A 23362-nucleotide genomic window follows, 5' to 3' on the forward strand; every position below is an offset into this window, starting at 1 on the left:
GCTTCCAGCTCCCAAGCTTCTGAGGTAAGGCCTGCAACTGTGGGGTCAATCAGCTGTGCTTCCGACTTTGCTTTTGCCCCACTCCCCTGGTGCGACCAAGTTAGCCATTTTGATTGTGCTTGTATGAATCTATCCCTCAGACTTGTAGTTTGGTCTGTCTACAAAAAGTCCGTCCTCTTGCAGATTTAGCACTACTGTTCTTTAATTTTTATAAATGTGTGGAATTTCTTCTGGAGTGTGGGTATCATACTATCGTCTCCAGGGCCAGATCTCATGGTTATTTGAAGGTGCAGAGCTGTCTTGAGAATTTGCATGGAGAATTTCCCCCAGTGGTCTTCAAAGTGGTTTGGAAGCTAGGAAATTACACCTAGAAGTTGCAGTCACCCAATAATCACACAAATTTGCGGATAGAAATATAAACAGGACTTGGCCCCTTGTCTGCGGGCACTCTGCTTAGCTAGGAAGGAGCACAGAACGGTTAAGAGTGCAGTGGAAATAGGCCCACTTGTCTCAAGATAAAATGGGAAACCTGGTGGAAGGCATTCTCACTGAGGTGGTCTGGTTTAGGAGAAACTGCACATATGGGACTAAAGCTGTGAACCTCGGGTAAACCGGGGAAAGTGTGGAGACCATACTTGCAAACTAGCCCTAAGTAAGGAATTTTTGACACGTCAGCTGGCCAAGAAAAAGAGGGTGTTGTAATAAGTTAGGCAAGAAAACTGGCTGAATCTTAGTCTAAAACAATAACCTATGCAGAACAACGGGACACAACTCCTAGTGGGAGTGAGGTTTGCTGATCCTTACTTTTTTTTTATTTTTGAGGTTACTTTTCTATGTAGTGTTGACTGGCCTGGGAACTCATTCTGTAAGTAGTCTAGTTTTGAACTCACAGAAATCTACTTGCCTCCGCTTTCTGAGCGCTGGTATTAAAGGCGTACGCCACCACACTCCGCCTAGGAATTCCCTAGTTTTAAGCCAGGCCATCCTTTCGAGAGCAAGGTTCACCTGTCGCACAACGGGTGTCTGCCCGTCGAATCCCATAAGCCAATCGGCATCCAAGAATGGGCCACTTCGGTGAGGCGTTTGGAAGATTGGTCCTTTTCGCCTCACCAGTCAGAGGCCAATTGCGGAGCATCCTCCATGTTGTGGGCCCGCCCATGGGTGGAGGATGAACGGAAGGTCGTCACAGTGCGGGCGTATTGTTACCTAAGGACTCAACAGGAGGTGGGGTGTGTTGATTGACAGGCATATTTCACCTACCGGGTTTAGAGAATTTGGCACAGTGGCCCGCCTTAGAGGTGGGGCCTCGTTTGATTGCCAAGTAGAATTCCCCAATAGTATTCGAGCTCGGGGTAACGGGCAGGCTGACTGACTAATGAATCCTCGGCGTGGCCGGCTCAGTTCTCCAATCGCCGATCGGCGGGCCCCAGTCTGAGCGGCGATGGCGGCGGCGGCGGCGGCGGCAGCAGCAGCGGGGGCTGCGGGCGGTCGGGGCTCCGGGCCGGGGCGGCGGCGCCATCTTGTGCCCGGGGCCGGTGGGGAGGCCGGGGAGGGGGACCCGGGGGGCGCAGGGGACTACGGGAACGGCCTGGAGTCTGAGGAGCTGGAGCCTGGGGAGCTGCTGCCGGAGCCCGAGCCCGAAGAGGAGCCGCCCCGGCCCCGCGCCCCTCCGGGAGCTCCGGGTCCTGGGCCCGGCTCGGGAGCCCCCGGCAGTCAGGAGGAGGAGGAAGAGCCGGGACTGGTTGAGGCCGACCCCGGCGACGGCGCCATTGAGGACCCGGTGAGGGGAGGAGGGCGAGCGAGCGGGCCGGGTCATGGGAGGCCCAGAGCACGGACAGGAGGCAGGCAGGCGGGGGGTGGGGTTGGGCGGGGAATAACGTGGCTGGTGGCGGGCCGAGGCCGTTCGTGAGCGGCCTGGTGGGGCATCATGGGTGTCTAGGGTGGCTCTAGAGAAGGTAAATTGACTCTTTTCATTTTTTCTGCGTGTTTTTTTTAAATAATATTTTTTATTTCAATCACGACCCTCGCACGAGGCGAGGGAAATGGCCGAGCACGGCTGTGGCCGGGCCCAGACAAAATGTACGGCACAGCCCCTGCGTCTGGTTAACTGCATGCCCTGCTCATTCATTGTAGGAGCTAGAAGCGATCAAAGCTCGAGTCAGGGAGATGGAGGAAGAGGCTGAGAAGCTAAAGGAGCTACAAAACGAGGTAGAGAAGCAGATGAATATGAGTCCACCCCCAGGCAATGGTGAGTAGATCGCCTCATGCACGCACAGTCCGGATCTTTGGTTGATAGGGTAGTGGGGGAAGACTGCAGCGTGGCAGAAGCCGGGGACCTTGAATGAAGCTGCTCGTCTGAGCAATTTTTTCTGGGCAGGTGCTGTGGTCATAGTCCATTACGTGTTCTACTGACCTTTGTTAGACACAAGCCGTTTTGGTGAAGAGATAGTCTTGTGCCTTCCTTTGTCTCATTTATAAATGTGTTTCTCTTTGTTCTTAGTTTGTCTGTACCCTTCTTGGGGCGATTATCAGCTGGCATTTGACCTTCAAGTCTTAACACTTTTCAGTTGGAGACCCTTTAGTTAGGACTTAGGAACTGACTGGTGGCTGTAAGGGAGGGAGTTCTTTAAAAATGTTAGATTTCAGTCCATTCTGTTTTGTTTGCTTTGAGGCATTTCAGCTAAAGCTGAATAGAGACTCGACTTGAAAAACGTAAAATCTTAACACCGTTTTTTATGGTCTTTTAAGAGGTAGTTTCTCTAATGTATATTGAAACCTACTATGTGCTAAACACTGTTATAGGTAATTGGTATAGTAGAAGTATACCCAAAATTTAGCCTGCGGGTGGAAGTGTGTGTGTATTGATCGAGCAGAAGATGTGCTTGCCTAAGGTAATTTTTTTCCCCTCTAAAAGCTGGCCCAGTGATCATGTCTCTTGAGGAGAAGATGGAGGCTGATGCCCGCTCTATCTACGTTGGCAATGTATGTATCAAGGAATAGTCTGCTTTGGGTTTTGGGGGGGACTTTTGTTTCTTATTCCTTACTTTGTTATGTGTTCAAATTGGAGTTTCCCCAGTACTTGTCAAGTGTTCCTTTCCTTAGGTGGACTATGGTGCAACAGCAGAAGAGCTGGAAGCCCATTTTCATGGCTGTGGTTCAGTCAACCGTGTTACTATACTCTGTGACAAATTTAGTGGCCATCCCAAAGGGTAAGTAGGAGGATAAGTTGAGATCATTTTACTCACATTTTAAAAATACGTGAAAAATACATGAGCTCGGAATCGAACCTAGGACCTTGAACATGCTGATGTGTGCTGTCAATCTAGTCAAAAGAGTGTTAACTCGTTTTAAAGGTTCTTATATATGTGGTCGGTTGGTTTTGTTTTCAAGTCAGAGTTTCTCTGTTTAACCCTGGCTGTACTGGAATTACCTCTATAGACCAGGCTGGCCTTAAACTCAGAATTAAACTGGGATTAGACTTCAGGTTTATACCACCATGACTGGCCTAACTTGAGCTGGGCGTGGTGGTGCACGCCTTTAATCCCAGCACTTGGGAGACAGAGGCAGGGATTTCTGAGGCCAGCCTGGTCTACAAAGTGAGTTCCAGGACAGCCAGGGTTACACAGAGAAACCCTGTCTCAAAAAAACAACAAAACCAAAAAAAAACATTTCCCAAAGAATAGTAATTGCTTATTAAAACAAGTAGGTTTTGCCTGTTAAGTGTCTCTATATATCAGTAGTTGTATATTAAATGCCTTCAGAGACCAGGTAATAAACTAAAGACTGGGCAGGGGTGGGATTGTAAACTAGAAAGGGAGGGCAGCATTAGTCAGCACCAGCTGTTTGTGTATGGCTATATAGAAATCTGGGTCTTGTTGATTTAATTTTGGTGCTACTGGAGACTGAACCTTTGGACTTAGAATGTGTGCTAGGCAGGTCCTCTTACTGAGGCATGTCATACACTCACACCTTTTCAAACTTTTTATTGTGAAATGGGTTCTCTTAAGTGGCCCAGGTTGGTCTTAGCAGCTCTGTAGCTTGCACAGACCATGAACTTAGGTTCCCCTGTCTCAGCCTACTGAGAAGCTGGGATTATAAACTGTTCATTATACTCAATAATGTTTAGAAGTTTTTAAAATGTTAGCATACTATACTTCCAGTTAACTGTATTACAAGTTGGGTTTAACCTGTAAGCTCTTTGTAAAGTCTGATAAAATGGCCAGATTATTCTTTCCAGGTTTGCATATATAGAGTTCTCGGACAAAGAGTCAGTGAGGACGTCCCTGGCCTTAGATGAGTCCCTGTTCAGAGGAAGACAAATCAAGGTAAGCATAGTGCCCTGGCTATCCGTCCTGTACAGAGTCTCTGGCTTGACTCCAAGCCTTTGTGTTCTCTGTCCTTTTCAGGTGATTCCCAAACGAACCAACAGACCAGGCATCAGCACAACAGACCGGGGTTTCCCGCGCTCCCGATACCGTGCCCGGACTACCAACTACAACAGCTCCCGATCTCGATTCTACAGTGGTTTTAACAGCAGGCCCCGGGGTCGAATCTACAGGTCAGGATAGATGGGCTGCTCCTCTTCCCCGCCTCCCATGAGCCCTTAGGCTTCGTTCTCTCCTCACCTGAGGACCCTTACTCCCTTGTCCTCCCTTTGGTTGCAGGGACTTGGTCCTGCTTGTGCAGAGTAAGGAAATAGTGGCAGGCCAGTTCTGGGTTTTCTTGAACAGAAACTGATGAGGGTGGATTTGTTCTGAGACGTTTCCTCCCTCAGCCTTCTTTTGGGAGTTGGTGGCAGTGAGAGTTTATTTGCCCTGAGCTGTGAGGAGGCCTCAGGGTAGGGAGAGCACTGTTTGGACTTGGTTATTTTTCCCATGTGTGGAAGGATCCAGCTCCTGGCTGGTCCTCCCACAGCTGCGTGGGAGGACTGTTCCCAAGGTCAGCTGTCTGATGGGGCCTAGTGGCTCCAGAGTGTGGCTGGGCTTCATTTACTTCTGTCCTTGCATTTCAGTCCCACATTAAGATAAACCCTGCCTTTTTAGCAGATAGGGTTTAAGTGCTGTGGAGCACTGGACAAACAATGGATCCTTTTTCTTGTCCCTCAGTATCTTAGATGGATATTTCCTTGCCCTGTTTCCCATGTCAAGGCCCCCCAGTTTGCCATTTGTGTTATTCCTGGATTGAGGCCTCACTTTTGAGGTGCTCCCTTCAGTCACTGGGGCAGTTGCGGGCCCATGGGGAGGGTCTTGCACTGAACTCTTTAGTAACCCTGTTAACACCTAACTCTCCTTCTTTCTTCCAGGGGCCGGGCTAGAGCGACATCATGGTATTCCCCTTACTAAAAAAAGTGTGTATTAGGAGGAGAGAGAGGAAAAAAAGAGGAAAGAAGGAAAAAAAAAAGAATTAAAAAAAAAAAAGAAAAACAGAAGATGACCTTGATGGAAAAAAAATATTTAAAAAAAAAAAAAAGATATACTGTGGAAGGGGGGAGAATCCTATAACTAACTGAGGAGGGACCTGCTCTGGGAGTAGGGGAGGCCCAGGGCGCGGGGCAGGGGCTACAGAGTCCCTCTGGGGATTCGCCATGGACACATCTCAACTGTGCAAGCTGCTCCCTGTTTCCCTGCCCCCCTCCATCCTCTCTGGGCCTGCTCAGGGGTAGGTGGGCTCGGGTGGTAGGAGGGCTTTTTTTTACCCAGGGCTCTCTGGAAGGACACCAAACTGTTCAGCTTGTTCCCTTCCCTCGTCTTCTCCCTGCCTTTTGCAGTCCCCGCCTGCCTGCTCCTGTCCTACCAGGTCTCCGCCCACCCTACACCTCTTTCCTCCGGCTCCCTGCCCCTCCAGTTTGCCTGGTGATCTATTTTGTTTCCTTTTGTGTTTCTTTTTCTGTTTTGAGTGTCTTTCTTTGCAGGTTTCTGTAGCCGGAAGATCTCGCTCCCAGCGGCTCCAGTGTAAATTCCCCTTACCCTTGGGGAAATGCACTACTTTGTTTTGGGGAGTTTGGGGGTGTTTTTGTTTTTCAGGTGGTTTTGTTTTGTTTTGTTTTTTTCTTTACCTTTTTTTTCCCTTTTATTTGGAGGGAATGGGAGGAAGTGGGAACAGGGTGGTGGGGGTGGCTTTTGTTTTTTTGTTTTTTTTTAACTCATTTCCAGGGGATGGGATTTTTTTTTTTAAATAATGTGTCATGAATAAAGTTGTTTTATGAAAAAATTGGCCCTTTGGATGTTTTTTAGTATGGGGGGAGGATTGGTGTTTGAGAGAGGGTTACATTTGTACATTAAGGTAGAAGGTAGAGCTAACTATAATGTATTCAGTTGAGGATGATTGATTGATCTTGAGCAGAAAAAAAACGGCCCTCAAGAGTGGCCGTTGTAGCAGTGCTGGGATACAGGCAGGCGGATCTCTTGAGTTTGAGGCCATCCTGGTCTACATAGTTACAGGGCGGGCAGGGCTATATAGCGAGACAACTGAAAACTGCTCAGGTGAGTGCAAATGGACTAATTTCTAAATTTGGGTCTTATTAACCCTGATGTCTCAAGATGGACTCATGCAAAACAAGGACAACTTATGACCCCCCTGTGAGCAGGCTTACTGTCACCTTTAATCTTAGCACTCCAGAGGTGGAAATTGAAGGTGGAATTGCTTGTCTAAATTGCAGGCCGGGAGGGGGGTTACAGTTTTATATTGTAAGTTCTGACTAAAATCTTGGGTACTATATTACCTAACGTAAGACTTGTGTTGTCAAGAAGAGACTATTGATTTTATTAGTGAGTTGTGCCTGTGTGTACCATACTGTATTTGCCCATCCTGTGGAGGCCAAAAAGAGATGTAAGAATTTGTGGAGCTGGTAAGGGCTGGAAACCAGATCTGGGTATTCTGGAAGAGCAGTCACTGCTCTTAACCACTGAACCATTACTCTAACCCAGGATGTACTCCAGCCTCAGGATATCCATCCTGCCATTGCTAGTTCTGCTGATGACTTGGTCTCATCCCCTTGAGAACCAAGCTGTTCCATGAGGCTCTAAAGCCTCTTTTGTTTTTTCTTTCCTTTCTTTCTTTCTTTCTTTCTTTCTTTCTTTCTTTCTTTCTTTCTTTCTTTCTTTCTTTCTTTCTTTTTCTTTCTTCCTTTCTTCCTTTCTTTCTTCCTTTCTTCCTTTCCTTCCTTCCTTCCTTCCTTCCTTCCTTCCTTCCTTCCTTCCTTCCTTCCTTCCTTCCTTCCTTCCTTCTTCCTTTTTTGGCTTAAAGGTGTGTGTCACCACGCCCGGCTGCCTCTCATGTTTCTTGTGTTAACAAGAGTGTTAACCAGTGTATTTTTGCATTTAACCATTGTACTACCTCTTGTTTAAGTCCCTTTCTTGAGATAAAGCTAAAATATATGATCTCTGGATACTTCTGCAGAGGCTGGTTAACAGGAAGCAGTCTACAATTCAGTATTAGAATAATAGGAGCTTGAGTGTGGTGATTGACATAGGACTAACCTCACGGCAAGAGAACTAATTGCTTATAGATCTGAACTAGACAGTATGAGGACTTGTTTTTCTTTCTGTTTTGTTAAGAGGACAGGAGACATGTCAAGAGGACTACTTTGTGAAGTTCTGGGGATCAAATCCTTGTCATGTTCCATAGCATGGGTGTTTACCCACTGGCTATCTGGTTTGGTCGTCAAAAATGAGAAAGTGAGATGTGATGCTTGCCTTTAAGCCCAGCACTTGGGAGGCAGAGGCTGGTAGATCTCTTTAAATTCCAGGGCAGCCTGGACTACATAGTTCCAGGACAGCCAGAGCTACATAGTGAGACTCTCAAAAACAGAAGAACCCAACAGTGATTGTGAAACACTGAAATTGTTACAAATGAATACTGCTCTGGTCTCGCGTATCCACTAGGGGGCACTAATTGGTTAGTTCTGAAAGATCCCTAGAAGTTGTTTTGAGACAGGTCTCACTTGTAGTCTTGGAAGGCCAGGACCTGATCCATGTGGAGACCAAACTGACTTAGAACTCATGAGATCTGCCTACTTTAACCTCTGATTGCCACGTTTTAAGGTATGTACCACCACTCCCAGAACAAATTAGTCTTTGTGAACTCTTTTGGATGTTTGATTTTGAGATAGTTGAACTGTGTCAAGCCCAGGCTGGTTTGGAACTCAGATTCTCCGACCTCTGCCTTCCAAGTGCTGGGATTTCAGATGTGCACCACCATACCTGGCAGATGAGTGGTTTTTTTGACCCCTCTGTGGTCTTAATTCTTTTATGTCCACTCCATTCTACTCTATCATGTTTGTTATTTTCTCCATTCTTTTACTAACTGGGCAACTCATTTGTCCTTGTTGCTAAAAAGATGTGTGGTACCACCAATAAGCACAAACCCAGAACTAAGTAAGGCCTTTCCCTTACCATACCCTAGCCATACTGTCTGCCACATTTGTATCATGCATCTGATAGGCATTCCAGTTGAACTTGTAGTGTTTTCATGTATGATTTACACTGATTCTCTGGCCTCAGCAAGTATTCGCTAGAGCCTTAGTAAGGCTTATGGCTAGCCTAACATCTCTGTCAAAATCATGAACATGGTGTAACTGAGGAGAGGTCAAAATGATGATGAAAAAGCCATAATACATATATAGTGTAAATGAAATTATACCAGTTAGGGTGACAAAGTGTTCTTTTTAACAAGAGACCGTTACAGAAAATCACAACCGATCAAAACGCAGAAAACGTGTTTGTGGGATGCCCAAACCCAGTGGATCTATCTACACAACACAGTTCCTACAAAGCTCAGGGAATATCACACAGATGGGGCAGAAAGACAGTAAGGACCAGATGGATCAGGAAATCAGTTGTGAGACTGTGTCTCCTAGAAATGGTATGGAAACTTCACCCATGTATGATACTACCTCAACCAAATGGCTATCTGAATAAGATATGAACAAGTATGACACCAATAGACACACTAACATGGAAGCGGTGAATTTCATGGGGACCCAGGCCTAGATAAAGAACTACAGGCAACTAAGGAATGCCGAGAGTGGGAGAAATGGGTTTCCCTGGGATCAGCACCCTAATTGGTTATCCAATACGAAGTGGTCAGACCTAAAATCATATGCATACAAGTAACACTTAAGACCAAGAAGGTTGGGCTGGAGAGATGGCTCAGTGGTTAAGAGCACCGACTGCTCTTCCAAAGGTTCTGAGTTCAATTCCCAGCAACCACATGGTGGCTCACAACCATCTGTAATGGGATCTGATACCCTCTTCTGGTATGCCTAAAAACCAACTATAGTGTTCTCACATAAAATAAATCTTAAAAAAACAACAACAACAATAAAACAAAAGTCTGAGAAGGTTGTACTTAACGTATTTAAACGTGTGTGTATCTAACATTAAGAAAGCCAACATTGCCGGGCAATGGTGGCGCACACCTTTAATCCCAGCACTTGGGAGGCAGAGGCAGGCGGATTTGGATTTCTGAGTTCAAGGCCAGCCTGGTCTACAGAGTGAGTTCCAGGCAGCCAGGGCTACAAAGAGAAACCCTGTCTCGAAAAAAAACAAAGACAACAACAAAAGCCAGCATTTGAGAGCTGGGGGCTATATGAGAGAGGCTGGAAAGAGGAAATGGAAGGGGGAAATGATGTAAGTGAAATCCTGTCTCAAAAACAAAACAGATCTCCAATTCAAGCCAGGGGGGCTAGTGCACAGCTTTAGTCACAACACTAAAGAGGCAGAGGCAGGCAGATCTACTTGAGTTGGAGTCCAGCCTGGAGCCATGAACTTCATTCAAAGTGTAACCAGGTACCACGGCCTTGGAGCTTTGGTCAGAACAGTAAAGTCCTCTTTTAAACAGTTTTATTCCTGTCTCCCACTAAACTGCAAGCTCCCCGAGCACTCTTAGTGTGCCTGCCATTGAGTATGTGCCTAAATGCCGGTTCATGTTGTGGGTGGCTCTTGTCCTGGACAAGACAGTTAAAACAGTGATATCCCCTTCCCCTCAACCTCGGTTTCCATTTCCTTCCCTGTGCTTTAGAGGCAGGAGCGTGGAAAGACAATTGTCATTCTTAGACAACCCCAGTCTCGGTAGTTTATTCCTGTTCATCATCGTGGTGAGCTGAAGAGCAGGAGGACGTGTGTGACCGGCGTTCTGTTGTGGAGGGAGGGCACATAAAGAAAAAAGGGGTTCTGGGGGGGGGATAATTTCTTGTCTTGTTTTTGTTTGTTTGTTATGTTATGTTTTTGTTTGCTTTTGAGACAGGGTTTCTCCATGTAGCCCTGGCTGTCCTGGAACTCACTCTGTAGACCAGGCTGGCTTCCAACTCAAGGAGATCTGCCTGCCTCTGCCTCTTTAGTGTTGTGACTAAAGCTGTGCACTAGCGCCCCCGGCTTGATTTGGAGATCTGTTTTGTTTTTGAGACAGACAGGATTTCACAATGTAGCTGTGACTGTCCTGGGACTCACTAAGTAGACCAGGCTGGCCTCAAACTCACCGAGATCTACCTGCCTCTGCTTCCTAAGTGCTGGGACGAAAGGTGTGCACTACCATGGCCGGGTATGTGTTTTTCTAATACCAATCAGGTTCGAGAAGTTCTGCCTTAACAAGTACTGGGTTGTTTTGGCTTATCTTCCATCAATCACAGTCTCACCATAAACACTAAGAAAATTCACCATATCTGCTAGGCATGCTGATATATAGCTTTAATCCCAGCACTCAGAAGGCAAAGACAGATGGTTCTCTGTGAGTTTAAGGCTAGGCTGGTCTACATAGTAAGTTCTGGGATAGCTGGAGCTACATCAAAAGAAAAAAAAAAAAGATACATCAACTGGTGAAGTTCCCGTGCCCTTTTCCTTCTCTAGGCTTATTGAAAAGCACTTCTCAAACAAGTATCTACTGAGCATTTCCCAACTGTGGGTTCTGTTAAGGATGTTATGATTGTAATAGAAAAATAGTAAAGATCACTCTGTAAAGTGATCTTACTGAAGGATGGGGTCAGTTTGTCACACCTCTGTTTTGTGTGTCACCAAAAAAAAAAAATTTGCAAAACATCCCTAGGTTTCCATTAAAATTTGCTCTTCCATTTAGTATAGGGGCGGGGAGGTGACTCATGCAGTAGTCAGAACCACTTGCAGGACTGGCTTCTCTCCTTGTACCTTGTGGGTCGTAGTGACTGGGTTCCGGTGGACACAGTCAGGAGCACTTTTACCCCCTGAGGCAAAACTGAGAAATCCATCTCTGTTGCTTACAACGGTGTCCTGTGAGTTCTAGCTGCTGGGGTGAAAGGTGAGAGCCAGCATATCTGGCTACTAATTTTCTAAAATTGTTATGAGGAGGTACACACATGTCATGGCTCAGGTGGACAACCCTGTGGAGACAGTACTGTCCTACCTTTATGTGGGGTGCAAGGACAGAATTCAAGTTGCCAGGCCTGTGCAGCAGACACTTTTACACACTCAACCATATTTCTGGTCTAGAAGTGTAATTAAAAAAAAAAAAAGTATGTATGAGTGCTCTACCTGCATGTATACCTGCATGCCAGAAGAAGGCATCAGATCTCATTATAGATGGCTGTGAGCCACCATGTGGGTGCTGGGAATTGAACTCGGGACCTCTGGAAGAGAAAGTCAGTGCTCTTACCCGCTGAGCCATCTCTCCAGCTCAGATGTGTAATTTTTATATTGCTCTTCTATTCTGCTAGCTTAATACCCTTGTAGACTTTTTTCAAAATGAGCATCTCACACTGTAGTCCCAGCTAGCAAGGAACTTAATGTGTACACCAAGTCGGCTTCAAACTCACAGAGATCTGCCTGCCTCAGTCTCCCGAGTGCCATATTAAGATGTTTTTGGGGCTGGGGAGATGGCTCAGCAGTTAAGAGCACTGACTGCTCTTCAGAAGGTCCTGAGTTCAAATCCCAGCAACTACATGGTGGCTCACAACCATCCGTAATGAGATCTGACGCCCTCTTCTCGTGTGTCTGAAGACAGCTACAGTGTACTGAAATATAATAATAAATAAATCTTTAAAAAAAAAAAGATGTTTTTGCCAGGGAGCTTCTCCTGTCTGTCTCTAATGGAGTTAGAACCTACTACGGTCTGAATTTGGCAGCTCCAAATGTATATACTGAAACCTATTCCCAGGTGTGAGGCTCTCTGGGAACTGGCTCACAGGGCCCTGCTTTTATAAAAGTGATTGGTGCCCTTCTCCAAAGATAACCCTGAGAGTTTTCTTGTCCTTCCCGATGTCACCTCTGACCTCCACACCAAATTGTCCAACACCTTGAGCTTAATCTCCCCAGGCTCCTTACCAGGAGAGGTAAGCGACTTCGTGCGCTGTGTTGTGTGACACTTTCTCTTCGAAGCCACCCCCACCTTTACACTTGCCTGCATTTCCTATACAGATTGTAATTATCTGCCTTAAGAGTTTTCACACGGTGAACAAGATGAAGAGCTTGCGCTCCTTCCAAACCTGAAGCCAAACCAGACATGGGTAGCTAGCTAACTACTGTACCATGTGACCAGATAAGGTTGGCTTGGGAAGGTGATGCTTGATTTTATTAATACAGTACTTCACGTGCTGCAGGCCAGCCTTGCCGATTTCCTTGAGCTTTTGATCCTCCTGCCTCTACCTCCTGAGTGCCGAGATTCAGGGCATACACACGCGCACAGAGGACCATACCTCGGGTTAGTGTATGCTAAGAAAGCACCCCACCAACCGGGCTGCAGTCTCCTACTGCTTCTTCCCAGGGGTGCCAAGAGACTCCTTTTCTCACTGCCAAGGGAATCCCCAGGTTAAGGGGAGGAGACCTTTATCCTTTTCTTCCTTTTCCATTTTGTTTTTGGTGGTTTTGATTGTTTGTTTTGGCAGGGTCTCACTCAGTAGCTCTGGCTGGCCTGGAACTCACTATGTAGACCAGACTAGCCTCCAACTACAGATCCTCCTGCTTCTGCCCCCACACGGCTGGGACTAAAGGCATGTGCCACTGTACCTAGCAGAGCTCCGACTCTGTGCTCTAACTGGGCCTCCTTAGCGTTGTAACCTCAGACAAGTAATCAAAGCCCTTGAGCAGAGTCTTCTTAATGAGTTAATACTATGGTAGACAGCCATTGCTTATTTTCAAACATCCAGTCCTGTCCTAACTGTGCAGCTTTCTTTCCTTTTTCATATCCCTTGGTATTAGGAGTGGAACAGCGTGCTACTCAAGCTAGCCAATCATGTGCTTGCTAGAGAGGACCTGCACGGTGCTTCCGGGAAGGAATCCTACTGGAATTCCAGCTGAGGCCTGCCCGTGCTGTGCTATCCGCACTTGCTTTCTCCCACATTGCGCTCTCACTTCAACCTGTCCACATCTGATAAATTCCCATTTTAAGTACACCAGTGTCAATGAAAGAGATGACCTTATCTTAATACACATGCACATTATTGTAGGCATATGCAAGTGGGTGCTTTTGGAAGGTGTGAGATTCCTTGATCTAGAGTTACAGGCAGTTGTGAGCGGACAGACATGGATGCTGGGAACCAAACTCAGGTCCCCTGGAAGATCAGCAAGCACTCTTAGCCTCTGAACCATTTCTCTAGCCCCTAAAGTTAATTCTTTTTTTTTTTAAGATTTATTTATTATTTATTTTATATATAAGTACACTGTAGCTGTCTTCAGATACACCAGGAGAGGATGTCAGATGTTATTAAGGACGGTTGTAAGCCACCATGTGGTTGCTGGGATTTGAACTCAGGACCTTTGGAAGAGCAGTCAGTGCTCTTAACCGCTGAGCCATCTCTCCAGCCCGCTAAAGTTAATTCTTATAGCTCCCAACAAACACAACCTTAATTGCTCCAAACTGAAAGGATAAAGAGAGACAAACTGTGAAGCACTTAGCAGGGCCCTAGCCTAGAGCAGGCAGTGAATGGTTATTCTTGCTTTAAGTTGACATTTCAGGACAGGGCACAGTGAGAAAGACAATGTTGCTACTGTCTTATGCTCCACTGAGGAAAGTCTTTCCCCAAGAGATAAAAGGACAACACAGGGAGGGAAGTCCAGGCTATGATATGCTCATTTATTCAAAATGTCTTTTATTGAAACAGAATGAAAGAGCGAGAAAGAGCGAGGTCTGGGAAATGTCTTTGGGCATAGGATGGAGCCCAGACCTAATGGTTATAGCGTGATGCTCTCCCCTGGCCTGACTCTTGCTGACGGAGTGAACAGAAAGCAGCAGGGAGGAGATGGGGTTGGGAACGGCCCTCTGAGCTCTCCTAGACGGTTGGCATGAGGCGCCTTTGAGCCTTTTGTATGGGGTAGCCTTGCCTTCCTGTCTATCTTTCTAGCCCTCTGCTACTTTTCTGGATGGCTGGCCTCCCACTAGGCTCAAAGGCTGCTTAGAGGGCAGGGTTAGGAGTGGCTAGCAGCGGGACATGGTCACAGCGGTTAGGAGGTGGCTGCCTCAGCAGGGAAGGCCGGCGGCACAGTTCCCCATCCCGGAGTACCTCTGGCAGAAGCTTGCGCTTGGTCTCTGGCAACAGCATGATGCTGAGGATACAGAGGAGGGCACAGGCCGCCAGTACCACATGCTGCAGGAAGGCTCCATGGCCCATGTGGAGGCGCTGAGCTGGACAGCTCAGCCCCCCGAGCGCCCCAAGTGCCATGATAAGGCCCAGGCCACGGCCGCTGAGAAACACGGAGAAGGCACTGAGTCAATAGCTGTGAGCCTCACCTCAGCTCTTCTCCAACAACAACTTCTTTGTATCCTTCATCCCTTGACCTCAGCCAAAGGTCTCGAGGCCAGGCTGGCCCCGCCCCTCCCCCTACCATCACCTCCGCTCTTACCGGACAGTGGTGGGGATGACTTCAGAAGCAAGGAGGGTACTGAGGATAGCAGAAGCTTGGGAGGAGAAGAGGCCAAGGACAGAGAAGGTTGTGATGGCAGCATCGTTCAGATCTGGGGACCAAAAGGTATATGAATGGAGGCAGGGAGCTCACACCTGGCCTGTTCTCAGATGTCAATCTCTTGGGTCTCAAACCCTCTGCTTCATGCTGTTTGGGCTCTGGGCATCAGTAATGGAATGGAGAAACAGACAAGTTTACACAACTGGACAGCAGTCTAGGGAGGTTCTAAGTTTTAGAAGACTTTCAGAGATACCTCTGTTGAGAGTCCCTTACTGGGCCCACAAGGTGGAAAAGAAAAGATGCTCACAATCCCACAGCCCCAGCAGGACCAGGGATGCAATCCCCGTGAGAGTCATTGAGAGAAGCAGGATGCCCCGACGGCCAAAACGGTCCACAGTCACCCCCAGGAAGACACAGGCCAGGGCGGCTGTGCCACTGGCCAGCAGAGAGCACAAGTAGAAGTCTGATGGGCTGCCTCCTCCTCCCACAGGCTGGTAGCAGTGGCGAATGGCATGGGCAATAAAGCTGCACAGCAGGTGGGGGAAGCAAAGAACAGCGTCTGAACCCCAATCCACAGCTTCCCACAGCTCCATCCTCTGCAGGGCTTCAAGAGGGTCCCCCCACCCCACCATCCCCTATCCCAGCTACTGGCCTGGCCCTCAGCTCAGACAGCCAGGCTCACTTGGTGAAGCCCAGGATAAGCAGATTTTTCCAGATGTTGCGGTAGTTGAGGAGGGACGCAAAGGAAAAGGTGGACGTTGCAGGGAGAGGACAGGTATTCTCCAGTTCTTTGGGGGAAAGACAGGAGCCGTTAGAAACAGCCGAGATTCCACGATCTCCCACACGGAGGTGGAGAGCCTGGGCAGGGCACAGCTACAACCCCACGTACAAGTCATCACACACAGGGACCCCATGATTCTCACCCTGCAAAGCTTCCTGGGCCTCTTCTCCCAGCATCTGCCCATGGGGCCGGTTTCGCTCAGCCAGGATCCTCAGCACAGACTGGGCTTCCTCAATCTGCCGCTTCACTATCAGCCACCGTGCAGACTCCAGAAACAGACCAGGCCAGCTATGGGCAGGGTGGTAGGGTCAACTGTAAAGCCCTCTCTCTTTGGATGAAGGGATGGAAAGCTACCACCTCTGAGGGGCTGGGCGGTTGGTGGAGAGGAGTGGTTTCTGTACTAAGGGCTACGCTGGAGACAAAGATGGCAGAGCCAGGCCAGAGGTGAAAGGGTGATACTAACCCATAAAACAGGAAGAGGATGCAGGGAGCGGTGATCATTCGCTGTAGAAATCGCCAGTCCTTAGAGACAAGGGCCAGGCCCAGGAACAGGAAGTGCCCTCCCACCCCTACCAACTCCCCTGCCAGGGCCACCCGAAGCCTCTGGGTTGGGTCGCACAGCTCCAGGCCTGGAGATACAGCAGGGATGAGGGGAGGAGAGCCAGGGAATGAGGAGGTGTGAGAGAGGAGAGGGAGGGGTGGAGGAAAGGACAGAAAGCTAGGTCAGGCCCCAGAAGAGGCTGCAGCCATCACCTCCCACAGACTGACCTCTGGGTGGCAGGGAGAGGGAGCCTACACCCCTCTCCTCAAACCTAGCTAGACTTTAGGCTTCGAGGAGCCTGGGTGTTCCGCATTCTTGGTTTGCAAGTCCTTTTACATTCCGTCTCTGACTTGACCTTCAGCTCGACCCTTGTCCAAGGTCACACAAGCCTCCAGGATTTCATTTAGAGTGAGGTGTGAGACAAGGTCTCACAATGTAGCCCAGGTCACACTTGTACTCACAACCTTCCTGCCACAGTCTCCCAAGTACTGGAATTACAGCCTTATGCCACCATATATGGCCAATACTTCATTTTCTAAAAACGAGGCTCTATTCTCTTGACAAAAGTAAGGCCAGGTTAGGATTTTAAACATAACAGCCAGTGGGAGGACTGTGTGAGCAGTAGGACCCCCTGCCTAGACCCTTTAAAAGGCCTGGACATCTGGACAGCTGAAATCTGGGACCTAGGGGCAGCAGAAATTGTCTGGAGGTGCAGAAAGGAAGGCATGAGACCCAGGGCAGAGAGGGATCTCTGGCAGGGTGCCACTTACGCATCAGGTAGACACCAAGGTCAACACCAGCTAGCAGGAAGCCCAGGAGAAACCGAAGAGCCATAATGCCTGTAGAGGAGCCTGCAGCAGCTCCTCCCACTCCACAGGGACCCACAAGCCCCAAGGTCAGCAGCACAATCCCACGACGGCCAAACCTGGAAAATAGGGAGGGCTGCTGGCCACCAAGGCTCCCTGATGGAGGAGGGACTAGGTGGAGCCTAGCTGCCTACTTCAAAGCTGATGTATGAGGGTAAGATGCAGGGAGCAAGAGTACTGAAGCTATAAAAGATGGGTGTGGTGACATACACCTTTGATCCCAGCACTTGGGAGGCAGAGGCAGGAAGATCTGTGTGACTTCAAGGCCACCCTCAGGAGTCCCAGGGCAGCCAAGACCTTATCATATACAGACCTTATCTAAAACTGAAGAGAGAGAAAGAGAAAGAGAGAAAGAAAAAGATGGCAGGTGATAGGGATGGGGCCATACATGCATGAAGTCTGACTACCGGGCAATGGGCTCTAGCTATGGTTTTATAGGAGAGGGTCATGACTTTTGGGGACAGGGCTATCTGTCAGAGAGATTAGGACATTTATCCATGGGGGTAAGATCAACCATGAGGGGGGAGACTGAGATCCTGTCTAAGGAATTTGCTTTCATACTTGTTGGTAGAAGCTGTCAGGAGAGGGGATAGATGTTGTCTTGCTCAGATTGCCCAGGTCAGTCAGAGGTGCTGGGTGTCAGGGATCTATGCAGAGGACTCCTGATCTGGGAGGTAACCAGTGGCTGCTTGTACATGTAGATACTATGTATCCATCAGTGAATGGGGCTGAGACCACTGTTCATAAAGCTGTGGCTTAGGGCTATAATTAAACATATGGGTAGGCAGTGGGATGAGTCACTGGTCAGGAGAGGAGCTACTGATTCAAGGGAATGGGTCTACTGATCTATGGGATTAGAATCCTTATTTTTGGAGAATTGATCTTTAGTGGTGGAACAACGGAAGGTCTTAGTATAGGCTGGTGGGTGCCAATGGGGACAAGTAGGTTAATCTATGAGAAGAGACATTAGGGATGGGGAGATGAGACTGACAATGTGGGGCACTGGTGGCTGATGATGGTCACTGATCCCAAGCCAGCAAGGACAGGACTACAGGGCTACTAAGCTACTCACTGCTGGGAGGTGAGTAACGGGTAGATGAAGACAGACAAGGTCAGTGGTACTTGGGAAGGAGCAGGGAGCACCTATACCTTGGAATAAGGCAATTAGTGAAGGCTATTTTTCATGAGGACGAGCTGATTGGATTAATGTGGTCAAGGCTTCTGACTGTACGAGACTAAATTACCCGTCACTGGGAACTGGCTCCATAGGAATGAGGCTACTGAAGCTGGGGGGTGGGAGGGTGGGGGTGCGAACTCTTTTCTGTGGGTTTAGGAGCACTGGCCCACAGGTGTAGGTGGTTACTAAGCAGTGAGGATGGCTATTGGATTTCAGGAACCTGACCACTATTTTGAAGTATTAACCTGGTGAATCACTTAGGCAGGACTGTAAATCTCATGTCAGTCGTCCTGGCTTTCAGAAGCAGAGGCAACATGGATTTGGATCTACCCAGAGGGTTACTAGTTAGCCGGATGAACCGCTGCTCTTTGGATGAGATACCACCGATCTATGGATATGGGAGTTTGGGTCCAAGAGGATCTGAAAGCTCTGGCCAGCCATGAAGATTGTTGGCTTGTGAGGCTCTCCTGGAGTCAGAGATCCACAGGGCAGAGGCAGTGGGGGGCGGGCATGGAAGTGTGAGTTACTCAGAGAGTTATCTAGCAGAGATAATTGACAACTGTAGGGGCTGGAGCCCTGGTCAGAGATGGTGTGTGTGTGTGTGTGATCCGTTTGTGAAGTTAACTTATTGGTCAATGGGAATGAAGCTGGTTATATTTGGGGATTAACATTAAGTTTTAGTAATGTGGCTACTGAGATGAGCTAACAGTCGTTAGTAGGTTATTAGCCAGTGAAGATGAATCTGGGATTGTAAGGGCAACGAGAGGGAGATGGAACATGTAATGTGGAGGCCAGGTTTTTGTTGAAGAATCGATTAACGTTTGAGATGAAGCCTCTCCACTGTCTCATGGATACAGATCTTCTGATAGTGACTGGGTCACGAGTGTGTGGTCATTTCCTTGTGTGGAAGTGGGTATAGAATGTGTATTTCTTGATGGGGCGAGGAAACAGTAGTTACACAGGAGTCCAGAGGAGGCTGCCGAGGATAGACAACGGGACCATCCGCGTCCTCTTGCAAACCCAGCAGCTCAGGGTTTGTTCAAACCCTAGCTCTGTCTGCAACCCTTCTTTTTTCTATCTGCCCTACCCCCCACAACATCCTCACCTGTCCGCGGGGTAACCGAGGAACAGGTAGCCGGAGGCAAAGCCCAAGATGAAGAGGATCTGCTCCAGGATCACCTGCCAGCCCAGGTCACACACCAGATCCCACTGGGGACGTGAGAGTGGTGCAGTCGCATGAGGCAGGGTCCTCGATGCCCTGGCCCGCTCCCACTCCAGGTCCCGCCCGGCCGCCTCACCTGGCCGATGGCATTGGTGGTGAGCACGGGCAGTCCGTTATAGTCCCAGTCCTTCAGGCAGTGGTTGAAGTCTGGTGGGGCGAAGCCACTGCACGAGGGGTCCGTACTGGTGACGACTCCGCTGGCGGCGCTGGCTGCTAGGGCCGCGCCGGCGACACTGACGCCGCTGGAGTTGGGGGGCTGCTCCCAGCCCGAAGCGTTGGGGGGCAAGGCGCCGTAGTGGCAGTGCAGCGGGGGCGCCAGCGTGAAGATGGGGTCTGAGGCCATGCCCAGCGCCACGAAAAGCACGGGCAGGCAGCACAGGCCGAGCTGCAGCTGCTGGCCGCCACCCAGGGCCCCCACCTGGGCGAGCAGAGCCTCGAAGCTGAGGGGTCCCGGGGGCGCGGCCAGCGACAGGCTGCTGCCCAGCGCGTCGCCCTCCCCCTCCCGCCGGCGCTCCCGCTCACCCTGCAGCTGCTCGGGGGGGACCGCATCTCCGAGGCTCCCGACCTGCTGCGGCGAGGGGTGGGGGAGAGAAGGTGAGGCGGGGGAGGCCGCGGGCACGCGGGGACCGCGGGTGGGAGGCCGGGCGCGCAGCACGGGCGGGGAAAGGTCGCCCGAGGCCCCCCGGGGCGCAGACACTTACTCCATTGGAGCCGGGGGCGATCTCCACGGCGCTGTCGATTTTGTTGCCGCCCCCGCCATTGGGCTCGGGGGTCCCGGTGGCTACTCGGGGAGCCAGCTTGCCGACCGCTGGGGCCCTATGGGCCGCGCCGAGAGAATGAGCTGCTGTCTGGCTGGGCTAGGTGCGGAGAGCTAGGACGCAGAGGGCCGGGAGACCCCGCTCTGCAGCTCTGCAGCCGCGGGCGCCTCCTCCGTCTCTACGGTCTCTGCGCTGCTTTCCCCTCCCCTTCCTCCAGACTCTCCTCCCCTTCCCACGTCAGCAGAACCTGGGTCCAGACTGTTCGTCAGAGATAAAGGGGGGCCAAGGCCCCCCGTTGAAGGATGGGCTGGGGTCTCCATCGTTTGTTTCTTGGGAGCTGCAGGCCATTGCGGTTTAAAAAAAAAAAGTGAAGGATATAGCGGGGACAAGCGCCTGAGATGCCTCCTTATTCCAGTTCTTCCCTGTCACTCGTTCATCCTTCCATTCTCCACCCTTTCACATTAATTTTATCGATACAATTTAGTAAGTGCCTACTGTATCCCAGGCAGTGTGCGAAGGATTAAAGGATGGACAAAATGCCCTTAGAGGTGGTTTCTAGGGGAGTGTGGTTTATGCAGATGGACGAATCCGTTGGCACCCTGCTTCTGCTCTTTAGCTTCCATTCTCTTCAGGGGAACAAGTCTCTGCGTTTCCCCACACCGAACTCGGTTGGATCACCATTTTCCAGCAACGTTTGGCACTGCTGACCACCTTCTAACCTTCCTCCCTTGACTGCCAAGTCTCACCTTGTGGCTTTTTTCTCCTGTCCATTTTCTCCATGGCAGTCACATGTTCCTTCTCCTGTTCAGCGTTATGTGTACCTTACCATCTCATGCCTTTACCTCCGCACTATTTGTATTAGACACCGTCGACCCAGACAAGACACAACTGCTTCCTGTTCCCACCTCTTCTTAGAGTCCCAAGTCGGTGAAGCAACCTCTTGGGAGCCCACATAAGCGTGAATGTCTCATAGAGGCCTCAAGAGAACAATCATGCAACACCCTCTCCATTAATCTGGGTATCTTCGAATGCTTCCCTCTTTGAAACAACGGTGCCTTCACCATCCACCGATGGTGAGGTCCGATGTTCGGTGTGTGCCCTTGGAATGCCTTCATCTCATGTCAAGACCCTTATAAAACTCTTCCTACTCTGCTACTCCACAGTCCTCTCACTCAGGGTGGACTGACTGGTGTGCAGAGGCCACTCTGCTTCTCTCCATGTTACTTGTGATGCAGATGGATCCATCTTTTTTTTTTATAATGCAGATGTTTCATTTTTTTAAAAATGTATTACTGTGCAAGTACATGATGCGTGTGTGTAGGTATGCAGGCCATGCTGTGTTTGTTGGAGGTCAGAGGCTAACTTGACAGTTCCTGTCTTCCATCTTTTCAAGGGTTCTGGAGAAAAGAGTGATTTCCAGGCCTGTATGGTGAACCACCTTGTCAGAACTCCAAATGAAGGTCTGATTTGGTCTCTTTCTTGCTCAACTGCCTTCAATAACTTCTCTTTCCAAGAAAAATACTCTAGACAATGCCACACCTGGGCCGACATGCCAGGTCACATGATCTCTACATGCCTGGTCACATGCTCTCTGTAGCCACATTCCACCCTCCCCACACTCTTCACTCCGACCACCTGGCTGGCCCTCTTTATTTTCCCAGCATCCGAGGGCCTTTGCAGGAGCTGGTTCCTAGGCCAAAGGCTTCTCCTGTAAGGTTCTTTCAACCTTTGGCTGTCAGTTCAAGCATCTTTGCCTCAGAGAAATCTTTCCTGAGCCCAACTTGCTATTCAAAGTGTGACTGATGGCCCCACCGCATCCGTACCACTTGAGAGGTTGCTAAAAAATGCACGAATCTTGGCCTCATCCAGACCCTTGAACCATAATTTTCAACTAGATACCCAGACATATATAGGTATTAGAACTAGGTACTTTCATGGGTATTCCTCTTAGGAATGTAGTACTTGGTAGGTATTTCACCCTCAACCCCAGGTAAACCGAGGAAGGAGTACCAAGCCTCAGGAATCTTTCATTTCTCCTATGAATGCCATGGAAGTCCGAGCCAGACTCACTGCTCCGTTACTTCCTCTGTTCAGAAAATTTCCAAATACAGTTCTTCTCTAATGCAAGTGCCCTCAGAACCCCCGACCCCACCCCACCCTACCCCCGTGTCTCTTTGTCTCTTTCAGAATTACTGTCTCTTATAGCCTGAACTCCCTGGAACTAGTTGGTCTCCATCCTTCTCTTTATCCTGGAATATTTCCGTAACTTTTTTGCTTCATGAGACATGGTCTCACTATGTTGACCAGGCACAAAAATCCACCTGTCTCTGCTTCCAAGGGCTGGGATTGAAGATGTGTGGTAGCCCAGCTTACGAATTCTTTAGTTTAAGCATTTTCTTGCTTTCAAAAGCCCTGTAAGACCATTCTGATCACTCTCATGCTAAAGCTAAAGACAAGAGTGACTGGAGTGTCTTACATGCAGAGAAGAACTGACACATCTACTATCTGAACTGAAGACTCCAAGTTAAGGGTTCATTCTGGAAAGCTTATCCAGAAGACAGGAATGCCCTTCAATGTCTAGGGGTGAATTTGTTGGCCCCCGAATCTGAAAATGTTTTCCTTCAGGTACGATTAGAAAGGTGCTCAATCTTATTTTTTTTTCCAAGACAGGATTTCTCTGTGTAGCCCTGGCTGTCCTGAAACTCACCCTGTAGACCAGGCTGGCCTCGAACTTAGAAATCCGCCTGCCTCTACCTCCCGAGTGCTGGGATTAAAGGCGTGCGCCACCAGCACCCAGCTAGGTGCTCAATCTTGAAGAGGCAAAAAGCATAGGGGTGCCAAGATCCAAAGTTTACGACTGAAACTTGACGTTCCCTGGTGCTATTAAGCCAGGGTCTTGGGGAAACAAAACCAAAGTGGTGGTTACCTTCTTGCCGTTAATGGCTAGACTGAACATCATTTAAGCCACGGGCTGTCATCTCAGCAATGTCCCGAGGACTTCTAACCTGTTGCATTCATCTGCACTCTCAGCTTCTAAAAGTGACAGGAGTCTGGGAAAGGGTCCCTGAACAGCCAGCAGCGAGCGGCCTTTTGCTTGGCTACAGGTGGCCTGAGAGGGGGAACGATGGACCAAGGTTAGCTTTCTGGTTGGGA

General features: G+C 49.2%; 2 protein-coding genes across 5 annotated transcripts; one reads left to right on the forward strand and one right to left on the reverse strand.

The window, feature by feature from the left end:
* The first annotated feature begins 1428 nt into the window (after positions 1 to 1428).
* Pabpn1 (poly(A) binding protein, nuclear 1) lies at positions 1429 to 6213 on the forward strand. Its single transcript, NM_019402.2, has 7 exons — positions 1429 to 1780; positions 2134 to 2248; positions 2915 to 2982; positions 3103 to 3209; positions 4238 to 4325; positions 4407 to 4558; positions 5303 to 6213. The coding sequence occupies exons 1-7, from the start codon at positions 1442 to 1444 to the stop codon at positions 5340 to 5342; spliced, it is 909 nt and encodes a 302-aa protein (NP_062275.1). The 5' UTR covers positions 1429 to 1441; the 3' UTR covers positions 5343 to 6213.
* Positions 6214 to 14012: 7799 nt separating this feature from the next.
* Slc22a17 (solute carrier family 22 (organic cation transporter), member 17) lies at positions 14013 to 20418 on the reverse strand. 4 transcript variants are annotated; one of them, NM_001360406.1, is made up of 10 exons: positions 20153 to 20418; positions 19528 to 20019; positions 19335 to 19438; positions 16957 to 17111; positions 16109 to 16274; positions 15788 to 15933; positions 15547 to 15652; positions 15172 to 15389; positions 14805 to 14916; positions 14017 to 14645 (listed from the first exon to the last, which is right to left on the reverse strand). In NM_001360406.1, exons 2-10 carry the CDS (start codon positions 19792 to 19794, stop codon positions 14357 to 14359), a joined length of 1563 nt encoding a protein of 520 aa, NP_001347335.1. In that variant the 5' UTR covers positions 19795 to 20019; positions 20153 to 20418; the 3' UTR covers positions 14017 to 14356. The 4 variants fall into 4 exon arrangements, with proteins under 4 accessions (NP_067526.2, NP_001347335.1, XP_006519401.1 ...); XM_006519338.4 differs by having other exon boundaries at positions 19528 to 20016; positions 20153 to 20417; NM_021551.4 differs by lacking the exon at positions 19335 to 19438 and having other exon boundaries at positions 14013 to 14645.
* Between the last annotated feature and the right edge of the window lie 2944 nt (positions 20419 to 23362).

Source organism: Mus musculus, chromosome 14 (genome assembly GCF_000001635.26).
Source record: "Mus musculus strain C57BL/6J chromosome 14, GRCm38.p6 C57BL/6J".
NCBI lineage: Eukaryota > Metazoa > Chordata > Mammalia > Rodentia > Muridae > Mus > Mus musculus.